Source organism: Schistocerca americana, chromosome 6 (assembly GCF_021461395.2).
Source record: "Schistocerca americana isolate TAMUIC-IGC-003095 chromosome 6, iqSchAmer2.1, whole genome shotgun sequence".
NCBI lineage: Eukaryota > Metazoa > Arthropoda > Insecta > Orthoptera > Acrididae > Schistocerca > Schistocerca americana.
Window position 1 is genome coordinate 433892951 of NC_060124.1, and position 14894 is coordinate 433907844.

At 43.4% G+C, this 14894-nt stretch overlaps 1 protein-coding gene across 1 annotated transcript in view; it reads left to right on the forward strand.

Moving 5' to 3' along the window:
- Window positions 1–14894, forward strand: part of LOC124620190 (homeobox protein Hox-A3-like) — a 554484-nt gene that overhangs the window by 345949 nt on the left and 193641 nt on the right. The window contains exon 3 of the mRNA XM_047146859.1: window positions 10202–10285. Coding sequence (XP_047002815.1) covers window positions 10202–10285 — 84 coding nt within the window. The remainder of the gene's footprint in view (window positions 1–10201; window positions 10286–14894) is intronic.

Genomic DNA, 14894 nt, shown 5'->3' on the forward strand with positions numbered 1-14894 from the left:
GAAGGGGGACTGTCAGAATCATTCTGCGCACGATGCGGCGCCAAAATGACAAATAGCAACCAACTTATCAGCAGCTCTCCGTCGATAGATGCAGTGGGTAGTGAGTGATTCGTGGCCTCAATGCGTTCCACACGGACAGCCACAGGCTGTTGGCTTCCTGGCGAACATATGACTCACGCTGGACAGGTCACTCCACTTTTCTTTATTTGCCTGCTTTATCACTGACATAGTGTTTCCCGTACTCATTGTGAGTCGTTAGTGTGCACAAGCACCCGTGGAATTTTCTCGGCAACCACGACGTGTGAAACTATTTTGGAACCCTGATCTCTCCTCTCAGATCATATCCTAGCTACATGCAGCACATACTAAATTAATAATTACTGCTTTAAATGCGTCGCTTTATCGTTCGGCTCGGGACAGTCAAAAAATATCCGGAACCTTCATGAGGCGTTTTAACCTTCCAAAATTTCCTGCTTTTTACAACGCAACAGTTTCTTTACTCGAAGTATTTCGAGACTTTTTTCTATTTGCTTTCGAAGAAATTGTGAGTTTAATTGTACTGTTAATGTTTTGCGTATGTCCTGCAAACGTGCAATGCGGAAATTATTTGTTTCGTCGAATTTTGGTGGTGTGTTCAGAGCCGTATAGTGTTGCTGGATATGGCAGCATTTCTTCACCGTTGTTGCGATATCTTGCGCAAGAGCCGTTCAACTTACTACCTTTTTTATAGTTGCATTTTTCTTCTCCTTTTTGAACTATTTGGTTTCTAACCGTTTTTCTCACATTTATTAATTTTATGTTAACCGCGTGTTTAGTATCGGATATGCCTTTTTTTTTTAATTCGAGAATAATAACATACCGAAACTCCCTGGGCTCGCGAGCTTCGTTTCCTCAGAATCAGATGGGGAGTGACTCGGATGAACAGGAAACGTTAACCAGTTTGATGTAGAAAACAGCCAAAGTTTCAAAATTCAGTTTTTTTATTTATTTAATTGAAGGTTAGTTTCAGGTTACCTGAACCCATTTTCAAATAATTCAGACAGACAAAATGGTGTATTCCATAATAGCATACATAACGTGTTAAGATTATACATTTGTAAATACATTGATATCGACGTCCAGTTTTTCAGTGAACATTGGCAGGACAAATGTACAATCCAGCGTGCTCGAAATCCAGAAAACGTTTACTCCACAATACGGATTTTTGTGGTCGGTATTTGCGTGTTTGTTTGGTAATAGGCTATTTACTTTCTTTGCCTAACATTACATCTTCCACTGCTGAATCCATCATCAAAGTCATTAGAGCTGTTGTATGAGTAGAATCTCACGATGTCTCCAGCATTGGAAGGCAGTACGTTAGGCAGAGAAATGTCTTGCACTATGGCCATAAAACAGATACCACCAATAACAGAAAAAATTTTAGCAAGTGACATGAAAAGAGCTTTTTTTGGGCAGTCTGTTCGTATCTATATCTTTTCACTGTCCGCAGCTCGTGGTCTCGCGGTAGCGTTCTTGCTGCCCGAGTACGGGGTCCCGGGTTCGATTCCCGGCTGGGTCAGGCTTTTCCACCTGCCTCGAGATGACTGGGTGTTGTTGTGTCACCTTCCTCATCATCATCATCATCATCCGTCCCCATTACGGTCGTAGGAAGGCAATGGCAAACCACCTCCACTGGGACCTTGCCTAGTAGGGCGGTGCGGGTCTCCCGCATCATCCCCTACTCTTTGTTGCGGAGTATGGGACTTCATCATCATCTTTTCACCAATGTGTCATGCAAACATATGAGTACAGTTAATAAATATCTGCTTCCTTATGTAGTACCGAATGTACGTCTCCGTAGCCGAGTGAATAGTACCACTGACTGCTATGCGGAGGACCCGGGTTCGGTTCCGGTACTACCAGGGATTTTTCCTTGAAGTAAAGACCGGTACGGGGCGCAGTCAGTCTCGTGAGGCCAACTGAGTAACCACTCAACCGATTAGTAGCGGTTCCAAGATCAAGAATTACGATGACGGCGGGAGAGCGGTTTGGTGGCCACATGCTCCTGCATACCGCATCCGACGACGCCATTGGCTGAGGACAAAACTGCGGTCGCTCGCGCCAGTTTCGCCCATCCAGCGGCAGAAAGCGGAACTTTACTCCTACCCTTACGTAGTCTCAAAGTACAGTCTGTTTGCCTTTACTATTTGTGCTATTGCATCCTAAGAGATTTAGTTGGGTTGCATTTCAGATTTCTCTGTAATTTTTTAGATCTACAATAACGAACATGCATATCTCTATTCTGTGACTTTCTACGCTTACTGTAGACGCTCCTAATAATGACCCTTTACATTATAAATGTTGAAAAGTTCCTTACGGAATAGCTGCTGACGTGTTGCGCCTAAAGACATTCAGTTTGAAATCTTACGTCATGTGATTCATTCGCTGCCCTTTGTGCTACCTGCCGATAGTGCCCTGTGTGGTAAACGCAACAGGAGCCCTATTTTGGGTGGAATCGCGTGGGAATGTGTCACCCTTGCTTTCCGCAGTTTTATACCAAAAACTCGGCCCAGCGGTCGTGATTCAGGGAGGGAGCAGGGAGGGAAGCGAGTGTACGGGAGGAGTGGGGTGAAGGCAGCTCCCCATTTTGCTCGTTTTCCCAGAAGTCGTTGTATGGGGAATAACGAACCGCCGTTTTTGTAGAGAAATGGGTTTTCGTCTTCCGAATTCCCCGAATTCACTGTAGCGGAAGTTGGTTGCTGGAATTTTCCCACGGTGTACGCTTTAACTTCAGGAATGACAAGTTTTTTTAGTAACCCATACGATATTGATCTGTCTACCAAATTGACACCCTCACACAGCACATTGCTAGCACTGGTATCGCGTCTCAGTGAGGGAAGTCTGCAGCTGAACGTCTCTACGGGTTGCTACTATGGCGGAAAACACCATTGATGTTTGAATGCCAGACTCTAGAAGAGACACCCTTAATGTTTTCATAACTGAAGACAGATTTTGGCCATACAGTTATCGCTATAAAGAACTCGGAAGCTTAAATCTTCAAGTTCCACCCATCGTATCTGCGTTGAGGTCACTGCAAACGGAGAATTACTTTTGGAATGGCATGGGGTGGGGAAGAAAATCAACTGCAGAAATCATCACTGAATACATCTCATATTATTTGGACAAAATACAGATAAGTTAAATTAGAAATATCGAACAGGCATGTCAACCCGTCTTTCCGCCGGACTCCGTGGTCTCCACCTCATTTTTTCTGCGCGGAGGGTAGCAGACAACGTTATGGCTAGTTTGACACCGTCCGCCACCACTTCCCACCTTGCAGCCAGCATCTCAGTAGCATTTAAATTCTACACCCTCGATTATATTTTGTATACATTCTAAGCTCTTGTCTTCCGCTGAAGCTTTTTCTCTTCCTTTAGTACGATGCGACTTGTTCCCTAACGTCTTAGCAAACGTCCCGTCATTATTTCTTCTTCTAGTCAGTGTTTTCTCCGTATTACATTCCTCTGCGATACTGTTATTCAGTTGCACCACGTCTCAAACTCTTCAACTCTCTTCTTTTACAGTTTTCCCACAGGCCATGTTTCCATACAATTATGTGCTCCTGATGTACATTCTCAGGCACTTTTTTCACAAATTAGGGCGTGTGATTGATACGAATAACTTTCTTTTGGCGAGTAACGCGCTCTTTGTCTGTTCTATCCGGGCTACTCTGCTTAGATCGTCCTTGCTTCGGGATCATAAACCAGCTCAACAGTAAAAATCTGTGGGGCGATAACAGAGGGCAGATCTTGGACAAAATGGAGAAACCGAACAGGATTGCCTAATTTACTAAACGGCTAAAATGGTCACTCATTCCGCGATGCACGTTGTTGATCCAGCAGCTTCCAAGGGCAACAGTATAAAACGTCGTCTTAATCTACTCATTAAGCTGTGTAATCTTACATTAACAGTTTAACACAGTAAGTCAAGTGTTATTGTTAGATACTCTGTATAATTTGAAATTTGTGCTAAGGTCTTATGGGACCAAACTGCTGACGTCCATCAGTCCCTAAGCTTACACACTATTTAATCTAACTTAAACTAACTTACGCTAAGGACAACACACATACCCATGCCCGAGAGAGGACTCGAACCTCCGACGGGGGGAGCCGCGCGAACCGTGACAAGGCACCTCGGACCGGGCATATTCTGTATAAAAAAGTATCCCAGGAGCAATGGTAAGTATTCAGGAATATGATAGGAACGCTCTTATGGGCGTATATCCCATTCCGAATGGTTTCCAAGGTGGAACACATTTAACTTGCTAGCCTCTTTGATATTTTATTAGAGCCCAACCTACCTCGTTGCTTTCAACCTCTTTGCTCGAAATACTGTGAGTGAAATAGAGCGAGGTATTGCATCAGAAGAAATATAGGCTAACTGTGTTTGTACGCGCGCTGAATAAAATGCCACACATCTACACTAATGAAGAATATGCACATATGGTATACGTTTACGGCTTCTGCGATGATAGTGCTCCTACTGCTGTCGAAGAATACCATCGGCGCTTTCCTGATCGTGTACAGTGTTAACCAGAGTTTTCAGAACACTGTGTGAAAAGATTAATTCTTCCATCATCCCATTGATCTTTGGAACCTTTAGTTGAACAACCCGTGCAGGAACAGCAACTTATTATTGGAATGTTGCACCGTAGTCCCACTACCAGCACACGGCGATTTTCTGCCCGCAATGCTTAGAGGTGAATGTGTTAAAAATACGTAGTTTTCAATTGATACTTCGTAAAATGCATATTGTAACGCTTATCAACTGTTGTACACGTGTTTATGTGTGAACGTGCAATGTATTGACTCGAATGGCTCTGAGCACTATGGGACTTAATAGCTGAGGTCATCAGTCCCCTAGAACTTAGAATTACTTAAACCTAACTAACCTAAGAACATCACACACATCCATGCCCGAGGCAGGATTCGAACCTGCGACCGTAGCGGTCGCGCGGTTCCAGACTGAAGCGCCTAGAACCGTTCGGCCACCACGACCGGCCTGCAATGTATTGAATAATAAAGAAAACAAATAACAGTGTACATTAAATGTGTTCTATCTCGGAATCCATTTGAAATAGAATATGCCCATATGGAGTTTTTTGCTTCAAATGATAGTTCCTGTTCTATCCCCGAATGTTAATATCTCCTCCCTTAACACCCTGTATGTCTCGAGACAGCGTAACTAGTGACGCACAAACTACCCATAGTATATTCAACCAGTGTTTGAGAATGAGAGCAATTAACGACTGCCAGCAAACTTTACACACAATTTCAAGCCTTTTCGAAACTTTTTCTCGCTGATGGCCCCCCACAAAATAATGAATGTAAAAATTTCACAACTGACTACATTTTTGCTGTTACGGTACGACGTTTGAATTTATCACTTCTTTAGTACTACTTCTATTCGCAACGCACTTATAAAACAGGTTGCTTAAGCCGGCCGCCGCGGCCGAGCGGTTCTAGGCGCTTCAGTCCGGAACCGCGCTGCTGCAGGTTCGAATCCTGCCTCGGACTTGGATGTGTGCGATGTCCTTAGGTTAGTTAGGTTTAAGTAGTTCTAAGTCTAGGGGACTGATGACCTCAGATGTTAAGTTCCATAGTGTTTAGAGCCATTTGAACCATCAGGTTGCTTATGACTTTTACGATAGTCTTTGGGTGAATAATTCGAATGTAACAAACCCAACATTATTAGGATTTTGTGTCTTCAACCATTACAGTTTTCCATGCTTAACGGCAAATATTGAACACAGTTGTAAAGTAATTTGACGTTTGAAAGTATTTTATGCAAGTGAGTTCGACCCTTTAAAGAATTGACGGGTGTGGGTTTACTGTTGTCAGCCCAAATCTCCAAAACCCGAACAAGTAGAAGTAGCAGAGGTTAGACATCGTAGTTTATGTTTGTGCTGCCCGACCCAGCACCCACTCGGTGCTGAGCCCAGACGGGGTGTTCCGGGATTAGCAGTGCCCGGCTGACACTGCCCCTGTCTTTCCGTTTCCTGGGGCGGCGCGGGCCAGCATTTCCGTGAGCAAACACGGGGCGAGCTCCGCTGCTGACTGTTCCTTCCCCGGCCGTCGCCAAGTCGATAGCGGGACTGTAAACATAGCGCTTTCCGCGTTTCTGAGGGCACAGAGGAAAAAGCCAAAGTACGACCTCCCCACACGATGGAGGGCAATTCTTGAGTTCCGTATTCCACATTATATGACAAAGGAGATAGCACACGGTGGCCAGCTCCCTCGAAAAGCGTGTAACGTGAGACAGACAGGGTCAGCTGATAGTGAAGCAGTTCGGATGCCTTCCAGACAAGTAGCAGGATGTTACTATTAAGAAACATTTTGTAAAAATTGTCTCCATTTTACAACTGCTTTTAAAAATACATTTTTCGTTCTATATTCCTTGTGCATTCGGCTCGAGGATTCTGTTACATCCACAGATCATTGACACAATGATATCTGATATGTCATGTTAACACAATGAGGAAGTCTGTTACTCGTGGTCTAGTGACTAGCGTGGTTGCCTCTGGATCACTGTGTCCCCGCTTCGATTCCCGGCCGGATTGGGAATATTCTCTGACCGGGAACCGGATGTCTGTATGTGTTGTCCTCACCATATCATCATCATTCGTGAGAGTGGCTTCATTAGATGCGTAAAAACTTGGACTGTGTAAAAATTGGGACTTTTTACCGTCGCTGACGACTGCACAGTTGAGCGCCTCACAAACCAAACGTCATCATCAACATCAACAACAACAAAGAGGAAAACAATTAAAAGGACAATATATAATAACAGACAGGTTTAGCTGACAAAGGTTTTAGATCTTGAATACAATGCCTTTTTCGTATATACAATGCCTTTTTCGTATATACATGTTTGTAAACCAGTTAAATTGGTATCAGGTCCATGACGATGCTTCTGTCATTGTATTATGTTCTTCATGTTGCCCCATGTCCTATTGTCTGTGTGTGAAATCGTACGTGTGTCTAATCTTATGGGACTTAAATGCTAAGGTCATCAGTCCCTAAGCTTACACACTACTTAACCTAAATTATCCTAAGGAGAAACCCATGCCCGAGGGAGGACTCGAACCTCCGCCGGGAACAGCCGCACAGTCCATGACTGCAGCGCCTTAGACCGCTCGGCTCCCATGTCTGGACGATGTCTTTATCACCTAATATACGTAATGAAAAGTCTTTACAAAAATGCATGCATTGTAATAAACACAGGTAGGAATCGATTAGAAGAAAGAAGTATTGACCAAGTTGCTAGACAAGTGTGTGCATTACCATCTACCGTTCTTAATATTTTCATTTACTTCATTCTTCATAAATGGAAATGTAAAGTCAACAAAGGAATTACAATAACGAATGAGGAATACCTGAAAGTATTTTTCTTTGCACATGATAAGTTTTTATTCAAAATAATCAAGATGACCTTCAAAGATCACTATACCCGCTGAAAGAAATATGTGAGAAATAAAACTTTAAAATTTCTAGTATAAAACGAAAATAGCGGAACCTCGAGGAAAATATCCAGTCAGATCAAAAATTGTTTGGGCTAATTCAGTTTTAGAACAAGTCTCTCAAATCCCTTATTTAGGCTGTGCTGTAAGTTTTGATTTTGATTGTGTTATTGAATATAAAATACACAAATTCCAAGCTGTCTGTGGTACAATTAGCAGAACATTGGGCGATAAAGTACAAAATAAGACCATCATGCAATTCCATAACGAGAGAGATGGCGGTTCCTGTGTTTCCTATGGAAGCGAAAGCTGGATTAAAATTTTAAAAAAAGGTCAAACTGCAGAGATGAGATTCCCAAGGAAGACGAAGGACTGAAGAGCAAGAGATGATTAGAAATGAAGCTATTAGAGAAGAATTATATATTTTCAACATGAATGAAAAAGTCTCAAAATATCATGGAGACTGTAGACCTCCATTCGCAATTCGTGAGAATGCCAGGTCACAGAGTTCACCAGAAGATTCTGAACTATAAGGCGAATGGGAAAATAGATATAGAACAACCTCGAAACAGATGGAAATGATTTGTTTGTCGCTTTGGAACAGATGAAAGCCTAATCCTTCAAAGGATGGTGGTGGTGATGAAGTTTGCCCATTCGAGCGACTGAAAAACAGTCAGCTTCTGTCCTCATGTGTATGAAACGCTGCGATCAGGAAAATGGGAGGAGATTAATAAATTATTCGTCATAAATCTTAAATGGTTCAAATGGCTCTGAGCACTATGAGACTTAACAACTATGGTCATCAGTCCCCTAGAACTTAGAACTACTTAAACCTAACTAACCTAAGGACAGCACACAACACCCAGTCATCACGAGGCAGAGCATAAATCTTAGGCATAAGATTTTGCGATAAAGTACATTGGGTTTTGCTGCATACTGTAGAATGACTGGTGTGTTTATGAGTAATTTTTGTTTAGTTTTTTACAGATCTCTACTCTGTATTATCTAAATAATTCCTCACGGTACAAAATCTGTTGCTTAAAACGTATATTTTAACAGACCTTTTAAGTAGACGAGTTTAAGTTTTCGCTGTAGTCTCCCTGGTAAAATTATGTACAGGCTTTTTTCCTGGTGGGAAGTGGTGTTCTTTGTGTTGTTTTCCTCAGTAAATGTAGGTTAATTTAGGTCTGGCTCTTGTCCTATAATTAAAATTGCTGCTTTCGGTACCCCTGCTAATGATACGTACACTTGTGGATACTTTGTAATAATTTACATCATTTTATGGTGTTGTTGGAACTTGTGAGACCATCGCCTGTTTAAAATTGCTTTCAAAAATACGTCTGTCATTTTACATTCCTTGTATGTTTGGCTTGGGGACTCTAATAAGTTCTTCTGGTCAGTCTGTGCAGTACTGCATCAAATAATAAACGTCAAAGATATAAGGCTGAAGTGAAAATAAACAACTGAGTCTGGCATAAGACATAGCTTAAATACCAACGTTACTGACGAGTCCATAAGGCAGTAGGGTGCCGACGTCGAATTTTTGGCAAAGCGAAGAGTCAGGACGCAGCAAAACGTTGCTGTGGGCTATCGGCCGATCGAGTCCTTTTGAAGCTAGTCTGCAGATCTATTTCTAGAGTCATATATTTAATTATTCTAAAAAAAGGCTGTAGAAATCATGCAACAAGGTAGAAGGAAAAAATACTTTCCGCTGGGGTAAACAACTTCATACTGATGCGGGTTTCCGTTGGGGTAGTTTTGATGGAAAACTGAGATAGGGGGAGCTGGAAATGCGGGCAATGCGCCATTGATTTCCTGTATGGGACGTGACCAGCTACAAACCAGTGAGCGGCCACATCTGTCGCGTTACCTGATACATCAGTAACGGAACAATGAAACGACTAAATTGATCTTTTATCTGAATAGCACATATCCTTCGTCATTGCTGGAAAGATCACAGTTTGATCTTCAGGAACTAGTACTAGCATTATGTACCCATCTGTTCCTTTCCGAAGTACTTTCATATCGCTGACAATTCACTCTCTTTGATTTCCAGCCCTTTCAGTTTAAAACAAATACCACCTAATGCGTGGTTGTTCTCCACATCCCACATATCAGAGCGCCAAACATCTTCCTTCACGCATGGAGGTGCAGGAAATATCAAAGGACTCCGAAACTTACAAGAATTTTGGCTTCATATTCACTTTTCTCTTTCGGACACTACAGGACTTCACTTTTGTAGATTTGAATTAAAATACCAAGCTATCCATTACCCTTTTCGATTCACGCAATTTCGGAGCCTGCTCATTTACCTTTTACTAACAGGAATGTCCTTTTCGACGACTTTCTCTAGTTCAACAGGAAAATGGAAATAAATTTTAATTTGAATAGGGTCGCATGGCACTTGAAATTCATCACTTAAAGCAATAAAACATTAATGTAATTATATGTTTATGACTGCAAACAGTCGTGTAATATTGTCAAATTGTGTGTTTTTTATTCGTCGTATAGGCATTGGGCAACATGTTTCGGGATATCGCAAACATCTGGTGCCTTATTATGGCTGAGTTTAATGAACACAAAACTGAAGATCGTTTTTTTCCCCACTCAGCAGCTGTGCGTGTGTGTGCAAACATGAGATTTACTGACACTCAAACTGTGTGCCAGACTGGAACTCTAACGCGGAACCTTCGCTTTTTGCAGGCCAAAGCTCTACCAAACTAAGCCCGCCTCACACTTCGGAATGCAGAAGAGAACCACTGGTGGAGGAAAAGCTGCGAGGGTTATGTAAGCCACAGTTTTTTTCTTGTTATTTGCATTATATTTTGCAGCATCCGCGTAACTTCAATTAATGTAGCAAGTTCCGTGTAATGTCACTGTAATATTATGCACCCCTCTTCAAAATGGTTCAAATGGCTCTGAGCACTATGGGACTTAACTTCTGAGGTCATCAGTCCCCTAGAACTTAGAACTACTTAAACCTAACTAACATAAGGACATCACACACACCCATGCGCGAGGATTCGAACCTGCGGTCGCGCGGTTATGTACCCCTCTGCCACAAACCTTATTGTGGTTTGCGAAGTACAGATATAGACGAAGATGTGAATAGCTGTGGCCATAAAGACAAGGCTTCATTTCCGTGACAATCCTGAACAATAAGATACGATATAATTCAGTGTTTTTGAAAATACTGTTTTTGATTGAGGGCTGTTTTTCATATATTCATAAAACTGAAATTCCTGAAACTTCCCAAGTATACACTTTCCAGTTATGTACCAAATTAAAGTTGTTTTTAATTATTGTAGTGATAATTATCACTTTAGGTCCGTCACATTTTCGTGTCATTTGCATTTCCTTTTATTATTTGGAACGCATATTCAGAGACCTGAAATATATTCATAATTGTCTTTTTATTGTTGTCTTCATCTAGGGAAGTGTACATTGAGGTTATAAAGAGTTCTGGCACTTCCTGATTTTGACGACATTTTAATAGTTTGATATTGTACTTACAAATTTCGTAGATGTTGCTAAATTTGTTCTTGTTACAGTTTTAAAATTTGATTTGCCCAGCGCTAGGAAATGAACACTCAGTTACGTCATGTTATGTTTTTGATGTTGCTAGCTGTTGAACTTTACTGTCAAGTATCGAAAGTGTACGAGGTTTGTCCGGAAAATACGTATAAAAGTTGAATAATAACTTTATTTTACAATTATTCAGGTATTACAATATGGTCTCCTTCAAAGTACTCGCCCTGAGACGCGATACACTTCTGCCAACGCAGTTTCCACTGTTGATAACATTGCTGAAAGTCTTCAGTTGTGATGTTGTTCAGTTGCCGTGTCGTTTCCGCCTTGATGGCTTCCACAACTCCCAAGTGCCACCCCCGAAGCATGATTTTGCATTTCGGGAACATGAAGAAGTCACACGGGGCTAAATCGGGTGAATAAAGCGGGTGGTCTGTCACGGTGATTGAGCTTCGGGCCAAAAACTCGCGCACAACGAGCGACGTGTGAGCGGGCGCATTGTCGTGATGAAGGATCCACCTGCCCCCTTTTGCCAACTCCGGTCTAACTCGGGCCACACGAGCTCTGAGACGTGTCAGAACTTCAACGTAAAAATTTCCGTTCACTCTCTGGCCGGGAGGGACAAATTCCTTGTGAACAATGCCCCTAGAATCAAAGAAAATAATCAAAACTTTCTTCACATTGGACTTTGATTTTCGCGACTTTTTTGTTCTCGGTTCCCTTGCTAGTTTCCATTCCTTGCTTTGAGATTTGAGCTCCACATCGAATTGGTAAAACCAGGACTCGTCTCCAGTGATGACTCGGTTGAGAAAGTCCCCTCGTTCCTCTGCTTCCAACCAATCCTCACAGCACTCAACCCTCTTTGCTTTCTGTTCTGGCGTCAAGAGCTTAGGTACGATTTTCGCACACAATTTTTTCATTTCAAGTTTTTGTGTAAGGATTTCGTGAACGATTGTTTTGAGGATTGACAGCTCGTCAGCAATCATTCTGACTGTCAATCTACGGTCTTTAAGAACACAAGCCCGAATTCGTTCAACATTAGCATCGGAACTTGATGTCGACGGGGTTCCTGGGCGAGGGTCATCGTTCACTTCTTCTCCGCCATCCCGGAACCTTTTTAACCACTTGTTCACGGTTGGTTTCTTCAGAGAATTGTCTCCGTAAACCTGTTTCAAACACTCAAAGATCTCACGGCCATTCTTGCCTAGCTTTGCAAGAAACTTGATGTTGACGCGCTGTTCCTCAATCAGAGAGAGCTCCATGCCGACGGCAGGTGAAGAAGGGTAACTGTCAACAAGCTGCCGCACACTCCCACCTTCACGTAGAGTGCTCTGACTCGAACTGAGCATTGATGGGAGTGATTACAGCAGTAGTCCCACCAGGGGGTGACTGCAACTTGTAACATAAAGACATTATTCAACTTTTATACGTATTTTCCCAACAAACTTCGTATTGGGATCTCTCTCTCTCTCTCTCTCTCGTTTTTGCTTTAATATCATTACTATTTTTCTAACGTGAAATAAACTGCATGCGTTGAAATTGAACTGAGTTCACTTTTCACGTGATTTTTCTACACGGCTGGGTAGCGTAACAGAGGAAGATAGTGGCAACGGCATTAGTGTTGTTGGACAGTGACATGCAGAACAGGGAAACAGCAGGTACTGCCGGGCCCGGCGGGCGTGACGTACCGGTGCGTGACGTTTTCCAGGTACCGCGGCCGTCTTTGTGTGGTCATTAGCGCTGGACCGGCGCACAAAAACCGCGCTATGTAAATGGCCGCTTTGTAGCGGCCGCCGCGGTTGGGGGGCGCCTCCTTTGTCGTGGGCTAGCCTCACCGTGCCGCCTGCCATAATTTGGCGAGCCAAAGGCGGAGGCGGACGCGGACGAGGACCAGCCGATCCCAGCTCTGCCGCACAAAGGCGTCACACCGGAGCGCCTGCTCTTCCTAGGCGGCAAGTGTTCGGGGCGACAGGCGCATTTGTCGCGGGATGGTTTCATTGTGGTGGGAAGGCAACACCAGAAGTGAAACTGACCTCGTGCATGCCGTAGGGGTAAGTGTTCGAACCGTACCGTTAAGATCGATTGATATTGGGCGTCAACGGAACGCAACTTCACTGTCTGAGGTGCGTTGACAATAGGTGTAACGTCAACACAACTGTCACTTTGCTTCACCCAATGCCAAACATTGAAAGTGAGGTTATGAGATACCTTCGTAATGCGGTCGGAATGTGCGCTGTCTGATCGAAACTATCCGGATACTTATTAGGGGCATTAATACGTAGTTTGTCAATCCTTTATGGCAGCTTGAACTCTGCTGGAGACAGTTTCATTGAGGTGCCTGCTGAATGTTTCTGGAAAATTGGTAGCCCGTTCTTCTACAAGAACCGAAACAAGAGAAGGTAACAATATGAGACGGTGGCATCTTCAGCGTTGTCGGCGTTCTGTCCCTTCCCAAAGTGTTTCATTGGGATTAGGTCGGATGTCTGGGCAGGTCAATTTCAAGAATGATATTGCAGACAGACCATGACCTCACAGATGCTGCTTTATGACGTGGTGGATAATCATGCTGATACAATCATGGTCTCCGAACTGTTCCTCTGTACGCAGTACACAAGGGTGTGAAATGTGCTCATATCCCTCAGCATTAAGCGTTGTCTTAAGTGCAATAAGGGATTCACACCCTAACTACGAAAAGCACACCCACTCCGTAACAGCACCTTCTCCTTAAGTCACTGTTGGCACTACACATGATGGCAGGTAACGTTCTCCGAACACCCGACAAACCCAAACCCTTCCATCGAATTGCCACGGGTTACAGCATGATTCATCACTCCAAATGTCCGCCCCTGGTAGCTGTGTGGTCAGCGCGACGGAATGTCATACCTAACGGCCCGGGTTCGATTCCCAGCTGGGTCGGAGATTTTCTCCGCTCAGGGGCTGGATGTTGTGTTGTCCTTATCATCATCATTTCATCCCCATCGACACGCAAGTCGCCGAGGTGGCGTCAACTCTAAAGACTTGCACCAGGCGAACGGTCTACCCGACGGGAGGCCTTAGCCACACGGCATTGCCATTTCCATCACTCCAAATGTTTCCAGTCATACACTGTCCAGTGGCGTCCCTCCCTACACCATCTCAAGCGCCGCTTAGCACTTACAACAGAAATATGTTGCTTATGAGCAGCTGCTCGGCCATTGTACCCCATCCATTTTAACTTCCCACGCACAATCATTGTGCTAAGTGGTCAGCTAGACCACAGATGATCCGCTCCGCTGATTTCATGCCCTCGGTAATTCTCGACTGTTACGGTGCGCCAGTGCAGGAGCTCTGGTCTTGGTTTAGGTTTGGTTGTTCCTTTGCACTTCTTCTTCGCATCACGGCACGAACAGTAGACTTAGGCAGCTTTCGAAGGGTTGAAATGAACCTGGTTGATTTGTTACTCGGTGGCATCCAATGACTAGTCCACGTTCGAAGTGACAGAACCCTCCTGACTGAACCATGCTGCTGTTTCTGCTTATCTTCTGACAACCCTACACCCCACAAATCTTTTTACTGGCGGGTCCGCCTCTCGTAATCTACTGGTCAAATAGTCGTTACATAGAGGTGTCAGGATGCTTTTGATCAGATAGTGTAGGGTTTTCTTTTGTCTTCTCCCTTGTGTTTTATAAGAAAGAAACGTCAGATATTACCGCATTCATCTACTTCAATTGGGATGACTTTTTCGTTGCCAAAAAAGTTTTTGTTATTGTAAATGCTTCATCAATTTATATCATTATTTATGTACAGTGCAAGCTTTTCCTGTGTTGTAAAACGTAAATAATTTTTCGCTTTCGCTTTTTTGAATTCTTTTATCAAGCAACACCCGAGG